Genomic DNA, 19,363 nt, shown 5'->3' on the forward strand with positions numbered 1-19,363 from the left:
CCCAGAACAGTTAAGTAGCAATCCCTGGTCCAAACTTTCCCAGGATGGCCCAGAAGGGCGGGTTACAGCCTCAGGGCATCGTCACCCTCCGTGCCTTCCATTCCTCCCCACCTACTTAGCCTGGTGTGGCCTGGCTTGCAGGCCGGTGCCAGCCTCCACTTCCTCACCCCAGGGGCCCAAAGCTCAGGAGGAAACAGCCCCTCCCAGGAAGTGGTGTGGAAGCTCCAGGCTTCCTTGGGGGCTCCTCCGCTGCTGAGGCTTCGGTAGCTTATGGGAGACCCAGGCCCTTGGTTCTGCCAGCTCAGGCAGGGCCTTTAAACAGTAGTAGGGGCGCCTGGGTGGCTCAGTTAAACCTCCGACCTTTAAGTTTCCGACTTTGGATAGGGTCATGAGCTCCGGGCTCCTGAGTTCAAGCCCCACGTGGGGCCCTCTGCTGTCAGCACAGAGCCCACTTTGAATCCTGTCCCCCTACCCCTCTCTCACAAATAAACATTAAAAAAAAAAAAAGATTAAATTGGCTTTGGGATAGATCTCAACAGCAGTCATTAAAAAACCAAAACCCCCTAAACCGTAGTCTGCCGAATACCAACCAATGAAAACGGACTCCTACACTTGCCCCTCCAAGCTCCTCTCTCCCCTTGGATACACCTGTCCCCAGCCCTTACCCGCTGTCTGGCTAACAAGAAGCTCATTAGGCCACAAGCCCCCTTGGCCAGCCAGGGACGGCACAGCCGGGGGCCCGTGGCAGGCGGCCTTGGCGGGGGCTTCACAACCCACTGGCCCGGGGACCGGGAGCCCGTGAGGCGTCTTCCGCCCCCCGCCGGCCACAGCTGCCCACTGCGCCCTGGCTCCACCCTCCGAGGGGCTCGCTGGGTACTCCGAGGGCACATCTGCAAAGAAGGATCAAGGGGCACGGGGAAGCGGAGAGGGGCACATTGCCGCTTAGCCCGGTGAGGCCCTCTCAGCACCAGCAGAGCAGCTGCCAGCACCGCGAGCGGTGGCCGAATCGCGCCCACAAGTGAACGAGCACACGGAGCCGACTCCGGGTTTACGCATGCGCAGAACCACCAGCCCCCCCCCCGCCCCCGCCTTCGGTCCCACGGGCTTTCCTCGTGCCTGCGGTACATCCTCCGGGCCGATAGGGGGCAATCAGCCGGTCTTCACACGGGTTCGGCCCGGCCGGAGTAACCCGGAAGCAGCCTCTAACCCGGAAGAGGTGGTGTTATAGGATTCCGCCGGCGGCGGTGGTGGCGGCTGCGACGCTAGGATGAACGCCCCTCCCGCCTTCGAGTCGTTCTTGCTCTTCGAGGGCGAGAAGAAGTAAGTGGAGGCGGGGCGGGCCGGGGGTCGCGGGCAGAGTCTGGGGCTCCTCCGGCTCGTCCACTGCCGGGAGGACGGAAGCAGCTTTTTACTGGGCGTCCCGTCCGCTTCGCCCTGCGTTCGCCAAACTTGAGACTGCCCTGCCGGGCGGTGGTGAATGTCTCCATTCTGCAGAGGAGGAAACTGAGGCTCAGAGAGGCTGAGTAACTGCCCCGGCACACAGGAAGTGGCGGTCTGTATCGGAACTCAGGGTACCTGATGCCAGAGTGCTTTTCCTCTGGGATCCGAGAGCCTCCTCATTTCTCTTCCTGGCCGCTGCTTTCATCCTCCTGATGCAGCCAGAGTGATGACTCCTAGGCTCTAGTCCGATCTTCACTCGCCCGTGGGGAACCCTGGGTGACCTCTTGCCTGCAGGGGGAAGGAGAAGGGTGTCTCGTGGTCTCAGACTGGACTTGGCTCCTGGATCCCCCACTTAACGTCTCCATACCTTTGGGCAAGTGACTTAATCTGCTTGGAGCCTCCTCTGGAAAATGGGCTTCTTGCTGTATTCAATCACAGGATTTTCTCTTAGGGGAGCTTAACGAGGTAATTTGCGGAAAGCCAATTAAGCATCGGCTTTTCCTTCTCTTAACAGCCTGGCATGCAGGGAGGGCTCTGTGGTCTAGCCCTTACCAGCCACTTAGTCTCCCTTGGGAGCAGGGGTTGTCGACTGGGGCCCATTTTGCCCCCCAGGGGGGCTTTGGCAGTGTCTGCATTTTTCGTTGTCATGAAGGGGGTAGGGACCAGGGATACCAGTCGTGTCCTGCGGTGTACAAGACAGCCCCCGACAAAAACGAACTATCCGCCCTTAAATGCCAGTGGTGCCAAGGTGGAGGAACTCTGCTTTAGGAACAAGGAACAGTCCAGAGTAGGTGAGGGTCCCGGCAGAATCAGGGCGTAGCCACCCTGCGCGCTGAGTCAGAGGTCTTTATGGTTGAAGAGATTGAGGAAGGCTTCCAGGAGGAGGTAGGACTTGGGCCAGTGTTGAAGGGCAGGGTTTAGACTTGGAGGAGGAGAGACCCTGTTCCCCATCAGTTGCTCTTGTCTCTTCCTAGGATTACCATTAACAAGGACACCAAGGTACCCAATGCCTGTTTGTTCACCATCAACAAAGAAGACCACACGCTAGGAAACATCATTAAATCGTAAGTTCCAAGTCAAAGGCTCTTGGGCAGTGTTTAGGGGGCTCTCTGAGGCAGAGCAGAAATTCCAGATTTCCTGGTCTTTCTGAGCTACTGGAAGATCTGGGTGCTTGTTCTGGCAGCTCACACGTAAACGTGCATTTTCTGCAGGACACTGACCCGTGTCGGTTCACGTAGCCATGTTTCTGTGTTGGCTCATCTAGCTGAGGAAAGGAAGCGAACGCGCAGTGAGCCAGAGGAAAGCAGACCTACTTGTGTTTTGGGGCTGGGCACGGAGCAGCAGTCAGGATTAGTGGCCCCCCACCCCAGCCACCCCGGTTTGTCACGGTGACCTCAGTAACACCTGGCATGCCAAGATAACACGTGCCATAGACTGTAACGTACAGAGTAAAGGAAAGAGGTGGGAGAGAGGCTGTGGTGATCTGGTGCCCCTGTGGACAGAGCGCGGATATGGGTTGGTGGGTGTTTGTTTACGCCAGTGAGATCCCGGCCAGATGCGATTGCTGTTCTGGCCCAAGGATTTGTTTCACTGATGAAAAGCACTATCGGTGAGGCCGGGTCTTTCCAAGGTTTGAGGTCGTGGGCAGGAGCCTGCCCGGTCTCCCGGCTGAAAGGAGGAGGTGGACTTGGCCGCCTGTCTTCTCTCTGGCCGAGTCCTGCCCTGAGCCGGGTGGTGGTGCTCAGGCCCTCCTGGGGCCTCGCTGCTCCCATGCAAGGCGAGGCACGTCCCCCGGGCTTCAGTTCACTTCGCCACAGCCTTGCAGAACGGGGCCCTCTGTGTGTGGGCAGCAGCTGCCAGCCCGTGTTGCCCAGAGGACTTCGATTTCTCCCCCTGCTGCCTTTACTGCTCTCATTGGGCTGGAAGCTGGGCTTTGTATTTTGTGTTCTGGTTTACTGAATCCTGGCTGCCTAGGGAGGGCTCTTTTGACTTCCCCTGAGGGAAGTTTTCTGGAAATCCTGCTTACCACGTGGGATTCCCACAGATGTGTTTATGAGAGGCTTCCCCATGTGGTCTATCTTCGAAGCGTTTTCTTTCAGGATTTTTTTGGGGAAATCAAGAGCAGGGAGCCACCTGGGGTCAGCCCCCCGGCTGTATTTGCTTATAGGTTTCAACCCAATGGGAAGATTCCTTGGTTATAGGCCTGGTAATCCCCAGGGGTGCTAGGCTCAGCCTCCCTGCGTCACACTGGCCATCTGTGTGTCCCAGACAGCTGCTGAAGGACCCCCAGGTGCTGTTTGCGGGCTACAAAGTCCCCCACCCCTTGGAGCACAAGATCATCATTCGGGTGCAGACCACACCGGACTACAGCCCCCAGGAGGCCTTCACCAATGCCATCACAGACCTCATCAGTGAGCTCTCGCTGCTGGAAGAGCGATTCCGGGTGAGGAGCCAGCTGTGCAGGGGGGCGGGGATGTTCTCGTGCCCACATCCGGGGCAACCATTGGGGGCAGGTGGTGACAGAGCAGGGATGTGACTATAGTCTCGAGCAAGTGCGGACTAAGGGGTTATGGAGCCTTCTGTCTGCACGCATGGGTGGGACCTTACTGAGGGCTCCAGGCTTTCCTTGGGTGCTCTTATGGCCCCTTGGGGCTCCTCCCCCAAGTCTTCTCTGTGGTGCCGGCTACTCTGGTTTGTAAGGCCTGGCTGCTTCCAGGGCATTTCTGGAGGGGGCAGCTCATCCTGGGGTAGGGGTCCCATAGTTAGGGGGGATGGCCACACCTGTCCCTTCAGGGGGGCTCAAAGTCTACACCCAAGATAGAGTGGGAAAGATCCACGGCTTGTCAGATTTTAACATCTGTGTCATCTGCACCTTGCACAGATGGGGTGGGGCCGCTGCTGACTGCCCGGCTCCCAGGAGAGGGGCCAGGGTGGCAGTTCCCTGGCAGACCTCTGTCAGGGACCCTGGGGTTGTGTTCCCGGCACCCAGCCCCGGGCCTCTCCGGCTAAGTGCTCTGCTGCCCCTCTCTGCTCAGGTGGCCATCAAAGACAAGCAAGAAGGCATCGAATAGAAAGCTGGAGGGGTCTTGCTTGGCACCTGCATTGGAACCTTCTCCAGGCCTCAAGTAGAGAGCTGCTTCTCCAGCTTCGGGGACATCCTGGTGAGCCCCTCCCTCCAGAGCCAATGTGTATGTACATAGAGTCTGTTTTACCTTCCAAATAAAAGTGTGGCAGGAAGAGACCTGGATGTGGGCTAAAGCAAGGTGATCACACAGCATGTGGATTGCGAGGCTCCATGGAGGTAGATGACCTCTTGCACGGTTACTCTGGGGCTGTTTTTCAGAGTGGAAGACTCAGAGTTTTGTCTGAGAAGGTGGCGCGATCCCTCATTCTAGACCAACAAGTGCAAAGCTGGGGGCGGCCAGGGAGGCAGTGCTTCCAGGAGTCCCTCAGCTGCCAGGTCCGCCTGCCCGTCTCAGACTAGGAACGCCAGACGGGGCCACAAACCGCTCTCCAGTCTTCTCTTAAACAGTAGAGACTTTAATAAAAACATTCGCTGATAAAAAGCTCCCTGTCATTAGCCCCAAAGCTGAATAAGTTAAGTTGTGTCCCTGGTGCTCTGCGACAGGCAGGAGGCCCTGCTCTGGCTACGGTCTCTTCCAGATGGCCACGATATTGGAGTCTGTCAGAGCGGTGAGGTAGGTAAAGGTGGGGTTGGCCACCACTGTGTTCACCATGGTCTTGGTCACCATCTGGCCGAGGGCCCAGGGCTGGGGCCACTTAAGGATCTGGGGGGAAGAGAGGGGGGCTGGGCTCCTGCTTCCTACACAGCAGTCCCAGCAGCAGGAGAGGGACACGCGGTGCCTACCTGCGTCGGGGCCTGTGGAGCTGCCGGCAGTGGAGGCTGCTGGGTCAGGATGTGCCTGACGTCGTAGACCCACACGTTGCCCTCCTCGTCTCCACACAGCACGATGCCCTCATCTGCCAGGACACACGTTGAGATTGAAGGTGGAGCAGAGCTCCGGGAGGTGGAGGGCACGCTGGGGGGGGGGGGGGGGGGGGGCTCACCAGGACAGGTGCTGAGCGAGAAGTAGGCCAGCTTGGTGGGTGACCACTGCAGCCGAGCCAGGACCACCACCGCTAGTGTGGACCGCTTGCCCCGGCCCACCCACGTCTGGCTCCAGCTCCACAGGCAGATGGTGCCCAGGCTGTTCCCCTTGGAGGCTGCGGGCGAGAACTGGGGTTGGGGGGGGCCCTCTCCACAAACACTTCTGTTGCATAGCGGGGACCGCTCAGGAGCCCCTAAACCCCAGCCCAGGGAGGGGCGCCTGAGTGGCTCAGTCGGTTAAGCATCCGATTCTTAATCTCATCCCACATCACGATCTCGCAGTTGGGGAGTTTGAGCCCCACGTTGGGCTCTGCACTGATGGTGCAGTGCCTGCCTGAGATTCTGTCTCTCCTCTCTGCCTCTCTCCCGCTTGTGCTCTCTCTCAAAATAAAAAAATTTTAAACCAAAAAACCCAGCCCAGGGAGAAACGACCCACAAAGGCCTTACCGGGGCCTATCCTTGGTTCTCAGGAAGCCAGGCTGTCCCTGAGCAGGGCTCACTCACCCACGACATCCTCATTCACAAACGCCAGCCCGTCCACTCTCCGCCCTGGTGCCTCCGAGCCCTCGGAGAAGACAAACTCCACCTCACACACCCTGCGGGGCAGCAGCAGATACCGGTCAGCTACCCCTGCATGGACAGGAGCCGTGTGCCTCTAGATGTACCTTCTGCCCCAACTAGGAGATGCGACAAGATCTGTCCCGGGTCCTGGAGAGGTTCGGCTTTGCCCTGGAAGGGGAGCCAGCACCTCTGGGGACACAGCCACAGGTGGTGGGAACTCAGGAGCAGGAGGGGCTGGTTCTCCCACCCCATCCTGGGGGGCGGGGCCGGGGATGGTCTGGAGAGGCAGGCAGTTCTGGGCCGGTGCAGGGAGCCAGAGGGTGGTGGGAAGTGACTGCTGCACTTTTCCAAGCTGAGAAGCGTATGGGGTCGACGCTGCTTGGAAAGGCTGCCTGGCAGCTGCCCACGGTCCCCGTGCCACCTGGAGCCAGATAGGCAGCTGAGGAGCAGCAGACCCATCTGAGGCGTGGGCCACCATAGGGCTTGGACCCCAGACAGATGTGGGTGGGCAAAGGGTAGGGGGCAGGCCCAGGGCTTAACCAGGTGTGGCACAGGGCCACCACAAGCACTGGGCCAGACAACTGCTCCAGCCCGTGCTGAAGCTTCTGGGATTTGCCTCCATGTAGCAGCTGCCTCACTCCTGTCCCCTACCTCTAAGGTTCTTCCCAGGCCATCGACTGCATTTAGGACAAAATTCACAATCTTACCGGGGCCGACGGCCAGTGGCCCCGGCCCGAGCAACCTCACCACCTCCTGTGCCATCTCCTCCAGCTTCCCAAGCTGGGCCAGACCTCCCAGGTCAGGCAGCTGTCCCCACCCTGTGCACAGGCTGCTGCCTCTGTGTGAGCACCTCCCCCCTCTGCCTGACTCCCTGCTAGGCTCACATGGTACCTTAGTCTTCCTTTGCACCTGACCTCACACCTTGGGGGTAACAGGCCATCTTTTTTAATGCCTGTCTCTGCCACAAGGCTGTGAGCCCCACAAGGGCAGGGATGCTATGCTGAGCTCAGTCTCTGGCCTACCAGGTGGTACAGATGAGCCCCGCGCCTCCCCATTGCCCTCAAAGGTGAGGTGATCACAGCTCAGAGAAGTGACCCGGCCTGGTCCCCCTCCCCCCCCTACTGAACACCAGGGAAGGAATGGGTCACGAGGCTTTCCTCGAGAGACTGGCAGGAGGTGGGGACAGACCAGACTTGGGAAGAGGCCCCTGAAAACAGCCTCTGGCTGCCCAGAACAGGGCACAGCTTGGGCACCACCCCCGGCAGTCCCACTCAGGGTCAGACATCTGGACTGGCCGCGGCCAGGCTTTTGAGGCCTCCCGGGCCGGCCTCACCTCCTCTTCTGAGGCTGGTCCAGCCGCACGTCCCAGCAGCAGCAGCCACCCTCGCAGCCAGCCAGCAGGTAGGCCTCCGGGCAGGACGCCACAGGGCAGAGGCGCAGCGGGATGGAGGCAGCATCGAGTGTGAGCAGCTGGCTGCCGGCAGGTGGGGAAGAGTGTGAGGCCGCAGCCCTGTGTTGGCACCCCGCCCCCCCCACCCCCCGCCCCCCGCCCCTCAGCATCATCACCTGGCCTGGAATTCATAATCGTGGTTGGGCACCCCGACGTCCCAGAGGATGATCCGCTTGTCATAGGAGGCCGCTGGGCAGGGGATGGGGAAGGGGAGAGGCGGCTCTAAGGAGGCCCTGCTCCCTCCCGCGGACTCCATTCCAGGCTGAGGCCGTGGTCACAAGGCCAGCCCGAGGCAGGCCGGGCCACAGCTGGGCCACAGAGGGCTCGAGTACGCTGCCTACCTCGCCCTAATCTAACGTGCCCCACGGCAGGCAGCCATCTTCTTAGGCCTCTGCTCACACATCACCCTGTCTGGCTTACCACTCTTGGGGGGCAGGGGTTTCCACCCAGGTCACAGAGCAGCCCAGGCTGTGGGAAAGCTTCAAGGCCATGGAGCAGCTGGGGGCAAAGCCAGGATCTGACACCCTGTCAGTCGTCTGCAAAGCCACGCTGTTTCTACTACTGCCAGAGCAGAGCGTGGCGCCAGCCATGAAGCCCGCCAGCAGCAGGAGCTCCCTACCGTGCTGGGGAGGGCGCACTGAGGCGTCTGGGTGCTGGGGACACCTCAGGGGTGTGGGAGAGGGTCTTACTGAAGAGGTGGGTCTCGTGGGTGGGGCTGAAGCAGAGGGTGGCAATGGCCTTCTTGTGGGCCCGGATGACTCCGCAGCAGAAGCCAGCACGCACGTGCAGCAGCCGGACCAGGCCCCGCAGGCCTGCAGCCGCCAGCACACTCCAGCGCTTCTTGTGGCCTGCCTGCGTGACCACTGTCAGGGCTGTCCAGGCCACCGAGAAGAACTCCTGGGGGAGAGGAGGGAGAGGGCGTTACTAAGGGGCAGGGCTACGTGCGCACGGTGCCTGCTAGGTCAGGCCTGTGGCACTGAAGCCCGGCAGAACAGAGTCACCTAGCGAGTGGGTGGCCGAGCCTGGGCTCCCAACCCCGGCACTCTGCCCACAGTCCCGCACAAGCAGGGCCCTGGCACTCACCTCGCCAGGCGCCTTGTACTTGTGCAGTACGATGCCCGTCTGGCAGTCTATCACACACACGGCCTCCCCGCCACACGTGGCCACAGTCTGTGATGTGGCCCCTGCCTGCCCTGTTGTGAGGGGTCAGCCTAAGTAAAAGCGTTTCCTGTGAGGTTTGCCCCAGCAGCTCCTTCCTGGCCTTGACGACACTTCATGAGCTGTCTCTTGCAGGTCCCCCATCCACCGAGGCGGCCCCCTGACCAGAAAGCTTGTTCCTGCTCGGTCCCTTGGCTGTCACCCTGGCCCTGCCTGCCCCACAAGGATGTACCCTCCTCCCAGGCCGGCTCGAAGGCGCAGGCCCAGAGCTGGGTCTCCAGGTCCCGAGGGCTGTTGTTCTTGCTGTGACACTGCAGAAAGTGCAGGGGCTCCAGGTCCAGGGCAGGCTGTGGGGGCAGAGGTGGGGTTCACAGCTGCCCCAGCCCTCACTCCCTGCCAGCTGCCCAGCTGCTTCCTGGCCCCTGCGAGCTTACCTGGCTGCCATCGGAGCCCATGGGGCTGCCCTCCACATGGGCCGGTGGGGAGGGGCATCCCCGCTTGCTGGGAGACAAGCTGAGTGAGACGTCACCCGATCGTTTCAAGGCCATCGGTCTGGCCTGTGGAGGGGGTCAAGGCTGGGCTGAGAAGAGCCTGGTGACCATGGGCCCATCTGCCCAGGGCTTCCTTCCTCTGCATCACTCTCCCATGGGTGTAGAAAGCCAGGGTTGGCCCAAGGTCAGCTTGAACTTGCCCAGGCATCAGAGGCCATCTCCTGGGCTCATTTCCAGGACCCCTCCCCTTCCCTCCTCTAGTCTCCCTAGGCGGGAAAGGCCAAGACAGGCCTGTGGAGCCTTGAGAGCTGCATGATACACCTACCCTGGGCTCCTGGGCGGCTGTGGCTTTTGAAGGCCTCTCCGGGATGCCGGTCTCACGCACCTGGGTCCCACCAGAGGCCACCAGCGCCTCAGAAATCATCTGCACCTATGTGGGGCCAGGACATCAGGAAGCTGGGTACATGCAGTCCTAGGGGCCCCCAGCCCCTCCCCAACTGCTGGGACAAACAGCCTGTGCTTCCCATGCAACCATTAAGTCAGCCTTCCCTGACCCATGCCACTCTCCCATAAATCCTTATGGCCAGAGGCTTCCAGGGCAGCTGAAGGCATGGGAGCCATAGAGGATCTGGGAGAACCAACTCCCAGCACAGCAGGGTGAGGCCATACCCGCCACTGGGTGAACTCGCTGAGGGACTCAGGCCCATAGCGGACGTTCCTGACTGCAGACTTCACAAAGTCAGCCTGGGCCTTCTCTGCCTCCTCCTCTGGGCTCCGTGTGGCCATGAACTTCTCCCAGTGAGCGGTGACCTGCCACCAGAGGGACCAGATTCAAGCCCAGCCCACCCCAGATCTCCTGGACCCTCTGTGGAACCTCTGCATCCAATCTTCTGGCCCCAATTGTCTCCACCTCACTGTCTCCTGGAAGTCTCCCTGAACCACAGCCTTCTTAGCTGCAGCATACACAGTCCTAAACAACCCACACGTGAGCAACAGCCCCAAGGAGAAGTGGGCCCAGAGTAAGGTTACTTGAAAGTGTCTTAGCCTCCCTGGCCGGGCCCCGCTCCCACACCTGGAGAGCCAGACCTCTCAGGACGAGAGACCAAGCACCACAGCCAGGCTCAGAGCAACATGTCAGGCTAGGACATAAAGGCCACTCAGTATCAGGGCAGAGCCACTCAGTATCAGGGCAGAGCACTCCCGTGACCCTCACTCGGGGTTCCCCCAGTGTTGCTCATTCCTCAAGGTCCCCAAGCGTTTCCAAACACCAGAGAAGCCTGCTGGCTCCCTTACCCTGCTGGTCAGCTCCCGGTTTAGGTTCTCCACCTGAGAGGAAGTGGAGGAAGCATCCTTGCCATTGACCTTACGGAGCTTGGGCAGAAGAAAGGAGACTTTCAGGTTGTCACTGACCTGGGGGATGAGGGAGAGTGGCTCAGTGTCCACCTGTGGCTCAGCCCAAGCGTGCCGGCCCTGGGTACGGGGCAGGTGGGGGAGGGGGTACCCTACTTACAGTCAGGAAGGGGTTGCCTTCCAGGCTCAGCTCCTCAAGCTGCGGGAATTGACACAAGGCAGTGACGTCTCCCAGCTGGTTGTTGGCGCAGCGGAGGATGCGCAGGTGGGGCAGGCCCAGATTGGCGGGCAGCGTCTCCAGCTGGTTGTTGGAAAGGTCCAGCTCTTGCAGCTGCGTCAAGCGGCTCAGGAGCTTGGGGTCCAAGTGCTCCGAGAGCAGCTTCAGGCCAGACAAGCTGGGTGGGGGCAGACAGGGAGGGCTGAGGGGAGGGGAGGGGAGGGGAGGGGAGGGGAGGAGCCCCCCCCCCCCCCCCCAGGACAGTCCAGGGTGCCTCTGAAGCCTTTTCCAGCAGAGGATCACCTTCGTGCACAGCTTTTCCTTCTTAAAATCTAGTAACTACTTTACAACTGAGTACAGCTGGCACCTCCAGAACGCTTTCCCTCATCCTCTATGGGAACTCCTCTGTGCTGCCCTGGGCCTCGGGAATTAGCTCAACAGGTTGCTCAATACCCTTTCTGCAGGACTGTCTCCCCCTAAGCCCGGGCCCCCTTCAGGGAAAAGGCCACTCAGGGCCCAGCCGGCCCCTCTCATAACGGCAGCCCTGAGTTTGGCCCGAGTGATCAGCCTCCGCCTAACCGACAAGGCGATAACGGGGCCAGGGAGGGAGTGGGCATGGGTCGCAGACTTTCTTCACTCCCAGCGGGCGACGCAGGCCCGGGTGGCGGGCTGTGTGTCCCCGGCCCGGCGGACCCCCGTCGCCCCCGGCCCGCCTCTTACTCCAAGCTCCGGATTTTCCCCAGCCGGTCGCTCTTGGGACGCCCCCGCTGCATGAGCAGCCGCGCCGAGAGGGGGCCCATGGCGAGGAGACGCGACCCGCGCTGGCCGGTCGGCGGCACCGGCGTCCGGCCGAGTCCGTGCCTCCTGGAGACCGAAGTTAACGTCCGCGGCTGGCGGAGCTCTGGAGGCGGCGCCGCGCGAGCCCGTCGGGGGCGACGACCGGAAGGAAGCGGCCCGGCGGACCTCGTGCCCCGCGGGCTGACTACGACTCCCAGCGGCCCCCGCGGCCCCGCGCCTGCGCTTTGGCCGCCAGGACGCGGCGATGGCGGCTGCGGCGGTGGCGGCCCCCGAAGTCCTCCGGGAATGCGGCTGCAAGGGCATCCGGACCTGTCTGATCTGCGAGCGGCAGCGCGGAGGTGACCCGCCCTGGCAGCACCCCCCGCAGGTGAGGGTTGGGGGAGGGGCCGTGCCATAACTCCCTTCTTCAGATAGGGAAACTGAGGCCCAAACTGGCTACGAAGATGGGCCCCGGTTCAACCCGTGTCAAAGACCCTCGCCGTGGGGGCGTTGCAGGATCAGATGAGTGCTTTGAGGGGGGTTTGGATCGGGGAAGGGGCTGGAGTGGGTGCCATCTGACTGCAACTCCCCTCTGAGCCCTGGGGGTGGGGGGTAGTGTGACAGCGGACCTCCACGTAACCCCCGTGGGGCCAGGAGCTTCACGGAGTGGGGAGACGAACCGGAAAGAGGAAAGGATGCCGAAAACCAGGCAAGGCGAAGGTCCTAGAAACCGTTGGGCAGAAGTGGGCAAGGAGGAAATTAATTCCAGTTAATTAATGAAAAAGTACTTAGAACCTTTGAGGTGGGCGAGGACATTTCCACTGGGGGAGCTGCTTAGATAAAGGCCTGGGGTAGGTGCGTGTGTTTGGAAGGAGGGTGATGCTTGGGGGGGTGGTCAGTGGGGACTGATCACAGAGGGCTCTGTGTGTGGCTGCTGGATAGCCTGGATTTGTCCTGAGGGCCATGGAGAGCTGCTGAGGGTTTTAAAGGAAGTTAACACGTGAGTTTTAGAAAGATCCTGGGAGGGGGAGGGGAGGATAGGAAAGTATGGAGCCTGGGAAGCCAAGGAAGAAACTGTCACAGTGTCCCTGGCAAAAGCTTGGAAGGGTCAGTGGGAAACAGTATGGTGATTCCTCAGTAAATTAAGAGTAGAATTACTGTATGATCCAGCAATTCTGGGTATACACCCAAAAGAATTGAAAGCAGACACTTGAAGAGAGATTTGTACACCCACATTCACAGCAGCCTCATTCCCAGTAGCTAAAAAGTGGAAGCGATGTAAGCATCCATCAGTGGATGAGTGGATAAACAAAATGTGACACAATATGCACAGAATATTACGCACCTTAAAAGGGAAGGGCATTCTGACATCTACGACATGAATGAATCCCGAGGTCATTATACTGACTGAAATGTCAGTCACAAAAGGGTAAATGTTGTAGGATTCCACTTATATGAGGTTCAGAGAGTAATCAGATTCTTAGAGTCAGAAAGTAGAATGATGGGTGCCTGGGCCTGGGGGAAAAGAAGGAGTTGTGGTTTAATGGGTACAGAGGTTTGCTTTTACGTGATGAAAAAATGCTGGAGATGGGTGTACAACGTGAAGGTTTGGTGGTGAAGGCGGTGAATACGTTATATATATACGTATATACTTACATGTGTACATATATGTACATATGCGTGTGTACATATATATACTTTTTTTTTCTTACCGCAATTGAAGTGTGAAAAGTGCCAAAAGTCTGAACTTTGCCTGTGACCATGGGTGTGGAGACACAGGGCACTGTGGGGTAGCACCTGCTCAACTTGATGTCTGTGGGATGAGCACAAGGTCCAGGATGGCTCCCTCACTGTAACATGTCCGTGTGAAGTGCTAGAAGACAGAGGACAATGGGGTGGGTAGCAACGGCCATGAAATGCAAAAGGGGAGGGAGCAGAATTAATTGGGCAGGGAGGGCTCCGTGCTGCCACACCGCTGGAACAAAGTCATGGCCAACCCAGCTGGGAGCTCCGGAGCAGACTGACTGGTAGAGGAGTCCCATGTTGGGTATGAAAAGCCAGACCTGCGCTGAGTCATTGGCCGGGGGCTGCCTGGGACCCGGATGGTCTCTGGCCGAAACCTGGGGCAGATTCTGAAGGCACTGCAGCAGGAGGGGGTCAGCCGGGCACTCCTCCAGGATGACTGGCAAGTTCTCTCCTTCGAAGGGAGATTGAGGCAGTGCCTGTGCAACCACAGAGGAGGGCCGGGCCCGGAGTCCTCCCCACCTCTCCCTCTAGCTGTCCAACGTGCTCGCCCTCTGAACAGCTCCGGAGTCCTTTCCTTTAGACGCTGGGGAGGGCAGGAGACACCCCACAGTGACGCTAGAACAGTGTGAACTCGCGGGCAGCCTTGGGCTGTGTAGCCTTCAGCCGGTTCCTTAACTTCATTCGTCCTGGGTCACCCCATCTTTAAAACAGAACAGGAAATGGTTACATGGATGCTCTTCCCACCTACAATGAGGAATGTGACAAAGGAGAGGGCCCCAGGCAGGGCTTCTGCATCACTGCCTCTCTCAGCCTAGTCTGGACTCCAGCTGCTTCCCAAAGTGGCACCAGGGGAGGGAGAAGCTCTCGGCAGGGGCTGCTCCTAAGAAGGGGCCTCCGGAAGGTGCACACACAGTGTGAGGAAGGGCTTCGGCGGCTCCAGGTCCCTCGTCTTTCTTTTGCAGAAAACACACCGCTTCATTTACTACTCTGACACTGGCTGGGCCGTGGGGGCTGAGGAGTCTGACTTTGAAGGCTGGGCCTTCCCGTTCCCTGGTGTGACGCTGATAGAGGACTTCGTGACCCGGGAGGAAGAAGCTGAGATGGTACAGCTGATGGACCGGGAGCCTTGGAAGCTCTCCCAGTCTGGACGGAGGAAGCAGGTAGGACGGCCCAGAGCCGGGGACTCCAGGAGGGCCAGGCTGGCTGGTCAGAGAGGAGTCACCCTGCTGGGCCCCTGCACACTCCTTGCCCCGTGCCTTGTTCACCTCCCTCCCAGCGCCTCTCTCGGCAGCCACAACCCGTGACACCCCCTCACCAGGGCCGCTAGGGGGCGAGCTCCTCTGACCTTGGGGCTCTGGCAGCTGGGGCGTGGGTGTGCTGGAGGGAGGGGCGGAGGGAGGGGCAGAGGAGGGCCCAGCCTGCTCTGCTTCCCCAGACGCACCAGACTCGGTGAGGCGGGGCCCTAAGGCAGACTGGTGCCCAGCTCAGAGGGTTTCTGGAAGGCTGCCACTCGCCTTCCCACCGAAGTCCTCTCCCCATCCGTTTCGAGATACTTGGGCCTCCGAGTCCTCGGCCTCCTCTTTGTCAGGAATGACAGCCCCTCTTTTCTGCAGCCTTGTCGGCCAGGACCTGAGAGCCATCCATCGGCCGCCTTCTCTCCTTCCCTCCCCCTCCTGTGGGCTTTTCCGTCCCCACTTCGGTGCCTGGCTAGTTATCACACCACTTCCTCTGCTGCTCCTGTGCCCTTTCGTCCCTCGCTATCCTCCTTCCGCTAAACCACAGCCCCCGTCAAGTCTGGCTCCTCTCGCTGGGCGCCTCCCAGTCCTGGCTCTCCAACCCTGAGCTGGGCCGTCCTGCTCTGGAGGTCATGCCAACCTCCCCCAAGGTGGCCCTTTTGCGGCTCTCCTTCCAAACCTTCCCTTTCCCCCCCGCCGGCTCTCCGCCGAGCCCCCTCTGACTCAGAAGATGCTGGCGGGTGTTGCTCCCCTCTCTCTCCGACATTAGTTTTGCCTCAACTGGGTCTTTTCCACCAGACTGCCAGTAAGCTCTAGCTCTCTCTGCGGCCCGATTCCTCAGAAGAGTTGTTTATTCCGTCTCCTGCTCCTCTCCTCCTGTTCCGCTTACTGTACTCAGCACTTCCATCCTGGCCTCTGTGCCCTAAACCCTGTGGCCGACTTTCAGGCTCAGTCCTGGGGCCTCTTCTCTTCCAGACGCCCCCTTGCCAGGCTCCATGAGTCACGGCTCTGACTTGAGTGTGTGTTTGCAACTCCCACGTTCGTGTCTCTGGCCGGCTTCTCCTATTTGTCAGACCTGAACAGAGCTTTGAGTCTTCATCCCCACCCCCGTGCCCCCCTGTAGTGTCCCCACCTTGGTAAATTCCAGCTTCCATCTGCTCAGGCTGGCAACCGTGGAGCTTTCCAGATTCCTCGCTGTGTCTCATTGGTAATCCCCATCAGCTCTCTTCCTTCAGACATACTCGGGATCTGAGAACACAGCACCCCTACCACTGCCACCCCTTTAGGTCCCAGCCCCCAGATCTGTCACTGGGATTCCCACAGGAGCTTCCCTTACCCCTCTTCTGTCACTTTCCACTGGAGAGGAAGGTGACCCCCATTGACGCCCCCTCAGATGGACTCACTGCTCTGCTACAAATCCACTGGGCCTTCCACCCCAGCCTGGGCTTCCCCTTCTGCTTGGTGCTCCTGGGATGTCCCCACAGCAGCCTGCTCGGTACTCCTGAGATGCTCCAGCATCAAGCCCTCCCTTCTGGCCTGCCACCGCCTGGGGGACCCAGCCACTCAGTCGTGCCAAAGCCGGCAGGAGAAAGATGTTTCCACCAGACATTGCCCCCCTCCACTAGAGGGGGACTGCAGGGGCCAGGAGGCGGTGGATAAATGCTCATCCCTTGGGCCACAGGTCTGAGGTGTATTCTAGAAGCTTCCTCCCTAACACTTGTTTTGGGGTTATTTTTTTAAGATAGAACCCACACACTGTAAAATCTGCCCATTTAACACGTACAGTTTGTTTTGGTATATTCATAATGTCACACAGCCATCTCCACTGCCTTACTTCTGGAACGTGCCCATCACCCCAGAGGCAACCTGTACCCATTAGCAGTCGCTCCCCGTTCCCCTGTCCCCTGGCAACCACTAATCTACTTTCTTTCTGGATTTGCCTGTTCTGGATATTTCACGCAAATGGGATTGTATCACACGTGGCCTTTTATGTCGGCTCCTCTCGCTGACCATAACGTCGGCCTGTGTCGGTGCTACGCTGTTTGCAGCTGGACAAAGAGCTCCTCCGTCATGTGGCTCTGCCACCATTGCTTCATCCATTTGTCCGATTGCAGACACTGGGCTGTTTCCGCTTTCTGGCCATTGTGCCCTAGTGTTGCTTTGAATGCCCACGTGGCAAGTGTCTGCATGGCCGTGTTTTTGGGACTGGGCGTGGAGCTGGGAGTTTGACTCCTGGGCTGTGTGCTAATTTCTCTCTCGTGGTTCTGATCCCCAGCTTCGATCAGCTTGATGAGGCTGCCTCGGGCTAGCCCGCCCTCCCTCGCCGCTCCTTCTACCCACATCCCGACCCCTTGGTCTCCCGTCGCAAAACACCCTACCTGCATATGGGCCTTCTGTCTTTAGCTCTGCTTTCGGGGGCATGTAGTCTAAGACATCCCCCCTGAGCACATCACGTCCTTTTCCTGCTTTATTTTCTCCCTTAGCATTTACCAACGTCTGAGTGTTGGCTGTTTGTCATTGGTGCAGGCCTCCTGCTGCTGGAGAGCAAGATCCTGATCCACGGAGTCAGGAGTTTTTGCTTGTCTTGGTCACCGCGATCGGATTCTTCAGCCCTGGTCTGTGATAGCCATTCCTATAAACTCAAGACGCTTCTCTGCTTCTTTTTTGTCCGCCCCCTTCAGGACTATGGCCCCAAAGTCAACTTTAGGAAACAGAAGCTAAAGACCGCTGGCTTCAGAGGCCTCCCCAGCTTCAGCCGGGAGGTGGTGCGGAGGATGGGCCTGTACCCCATCCTGGAGGACTTCCGGCCCGTGGAGCAGTGTAACCTGGACTACTGCCCTGAGCGGGGCTCGGCCATCGACCCCCACCTGGACGACGCCTGGCTGTGGGGGGAGCGGCTGGTGAGCCTCAACCTCCTGTCCCCGACCGTGCTGTCCATGTCCCGGGAGGCGCCCGGCAGCCTGCTGCTCTGTCTGGCCCCATCTGGCTTCCCGGAGGCCTTGGTGGAGGGTGTGATGGCTCCCAGCAGGTCCGTCCTGTGCCAGGAGGTGGAGGTGGCCGTCCCCTTGCCCCGCCGCTCTCTGCTCGTGCTCACGGGTGCCGCGCGGCACCAGTGGAAACACGCCATCCACCGCAGACACATCGAGGCCCGCCGCGTGTGCGCCACCTTCAGGGAGCTGTCGGCCGAGTTCCGTCCCGGCGGGAGGCAGCAAGAACTGGGGCAGGAACTCCTGCAGATCTCTCTCTCCTTTCAAGGGAGACCTATGTGAGCCACCTCCCTGGGGCCGGGAGCTGGCGCTGGGCCTGGCCAGGGCACCGGCTCCAGAGTTGGCTGCCTGCCAGGACGGAAGGGCGGGAAGCCCAGCACAAGGGGCTTTCTCCCCAGCCAATTAGCTTTTCAGAGAAGACTGCTCAGCACCCTGACATCACGACAGCGTGGGCCCTGCCCGGGAGCTGGTTGTGATGGGAATGCGCCTCGGGTCAGTCCTCTTTGACCCGCACCACGGCCACCTGTGTGGCTTGTCACAGTTTGAGGGCAGTGGGATCGTTTGAGCTTAAACACGTTGGTACCACCTGAAACCGTTTTCTCCTTTATCCCTTGCTCTTAATGAAGTTCCCTGATAGCCCATTCTCCAGTCCTTTCATTTGGGAAGTGAGTTGGAGAACAGAATCGACAGAACATTTGAAGTTATGTCCGACTTCAGAGCTGGTGATGGCCTCTGAGCCAGGCTCTGCCCAGGTCATGCTTGATCCCAGGGAGGTGGGCGATGCAATGAGGAGAGGGAAGTCTCCGGAGAGTCTGGTCCCACCTCCCCATCCCATGCTGTTAAAAAGTAGGGGAAGGCGCAGTGTAGTTTGCTTCCTGGCGCTGGTGTTTTGTGGGTTGCTCACCTTGGATGCTCAGCCAGCCCTCTTCTGCTTATGAGACAAAATATACTCGCTAGCCACTTGCTCAGTGCCAAACTTTGGAACCAGGGCCCCATCGTAGCCCAGAAAGGTTCATGGTAGGCACTGGTCTTCATTCTAGAACCTTCTGTCACCTGTCAGGTTGGGGGAGTCACTGGCCACCACACACTGTGAAGTGGCATTGATCTGGAGACCCATGGAGAGGCTGCTGAGTTTCCAGTGGCTATATGAGCCTGGCTGCAGGGCGGGTGGCTCCCTAAGCTCACTTGGAGCAGGAGGGTAGAGGATAGCTTCTTCCCAAGGTCGTGACCCTCCCAGACCCTGCACTGGGCATTTAGATGTAGGCCTGCCGGTGAGCAACACAGTAGGCTTGCAAGCTGGCGAGGGGTGGGGGGGTCCTACCCCATGGGGCCTGTGAGGCCTTTACCCTGACAGGCTGGGCCTTGGAACACCGTGAACGCGGAGCCTGCAAGGTGTTCTGCCAATGAAGGGCTCCACAGGAAACGTACATCTGGGAAACTGCACACCCAGGCCTGCTGGGGAGAGGCCTGTTAGGGCCGGGAGAGCCACTAAGCAAAGCAGCCCACTTCCCCCAGAATCACCCAGTGCTTGCCAGACATCTGACAGTGGGCCCTTCCTCCAGCCCTACCGAGCGCACCTCAGGTCCACCTGGTCCGCACAGTACGCAAAGCCCACCTCGGGACGTGCATCGTGTCACGTTCAAACCGGTGACCCTGCATCGGGTTTGTTCTTGAAACTACACCATGAAGACCATCAGATTCTGTGTGTCCACCTAAGCATCCACTGCTTGCGCCCTCAACTAGGATGGGGCTGGGGATGGCCAGGTTGGGCGGTTCAGCCACTGCCTGAGGGGTAGTAACCCTGTCTTTCAGGTGGCCGTTTCTGCAGCCAGTGTGCTCTCAA

General features: G+C 59.6%; 3 protein-coding genes across 4 annotated transcripts; 2 read left to right on the top strand and 1 right to left on the bottom strand.

Annotated features, from left to right (window-relative positions):
• The first annotated feature begins 1,169 nt into the window (after window positions 1–1,169).
• Window positions 1,170–4,681, top strand: POLR2J (RNA polymerase II subunit J). The gene is made up of 4 exons (XM_027042011.2): window positions 1,170–1,320; window positions 2,415–2,504; window positions 3,709–3,883; window positions 4,476–4,681. The coding sequence occupies exons 1-4, from the start codon at window positions 1,268–1,270 to the stop codon at window positions 4,509–4,511; spliced, it is 354 nt and encodes a 117-aa protein (XP_026897812.1). The 5' UTR covers window positions 1,170–1,267; the 3' UTR covers window positions 4,512–4,681.
• A 278-nt stretch (window positions 4,682–4,959) lies between these two features.
• LRWD1 (leucine rich repeats and WD repeat domain containing 1) lies at window positions 4,960–11,725 on the bottom strand. Of its 2 annotated transcripts, none has more exons than XM_027042006.2 (15): window positions 11,496–11,725; window positions 10,719–10,953; window positions 10,502–10,618; window positions 9,878–10,018; window positions 9,534–9,638; window positions 9,152–9,274; window positions 8,950–9,064; window positions 8,643–8,752; window positions 8,249–8,456; window positions 7,676–7,748; window positions 7,443–7,586; window positions 6,053–6,144; window positions 5,509–5,664; window positions 5,309–5,421; window positions 4,960–5,228 (listed from the first exon to the last, which is right to left on the bottom strand). In XM_027042006.2, exons 1-15 carry the CDS (start codon window positions 11,573–11,575, stop codon window positions 5,088–5,090), a joined length of 1,953 nt encoding a protein of 650 aa, XP_026897807.1. In that variant the 5' UTR covers window positions 11,576–11,725; the 3' UTR covers window positions 4,960–5,087. The 2 variants fall into 2 exon arrangements, with proteins under 2 accessions (XP_026897807.1, XP_026897808.1); XM_027042007.2 differs by having other exon boundaries at window positions 7,443–7,583; window positions 11,496–11,724.
• A 56-nt stretch (window positions 11,726–11,781) lies between these two features.
• ALKBH4 (alkB homolog 4, lysine demethylase) lies at window positions 11,782–18,162 on the top strand. The gene is made up of 3 exons (XM_027042008.2): window positions 11,782–11,940; window positions 14,261–14,458; window positions 17,215–18,162. Exons 1-3 carry the CDS (start codon window positions 11,818–11,820, stop codon window positions 17,800–17,802), a joined length of 909 nt encoding a protein of 302 aa, XP_026897809.2. The 5' UTR covers window positions 11,782–11,817; the 3' UTR covers window positions 17,803–18,162.
• Window positions 18,163–19,363: the final 1,201 nt, after the last annotated feature.

The sequence above is a fragment of the Acinonyx jubatus genome, chromosome E3, assembly GCF_027475565.1.
Source record: "Acinonyx jubatus isolate Ajub_Pintada_27869175 chromosome E3, VMU_Ajub_asm_v1.0, whole genome shotgun sequence".
Lineage (NCBI taxonomy): Eukaryota > Metazoa > Chordata > Mammalia > Carnivora > Felidae > Acinonyx > Acinonyx jubatus.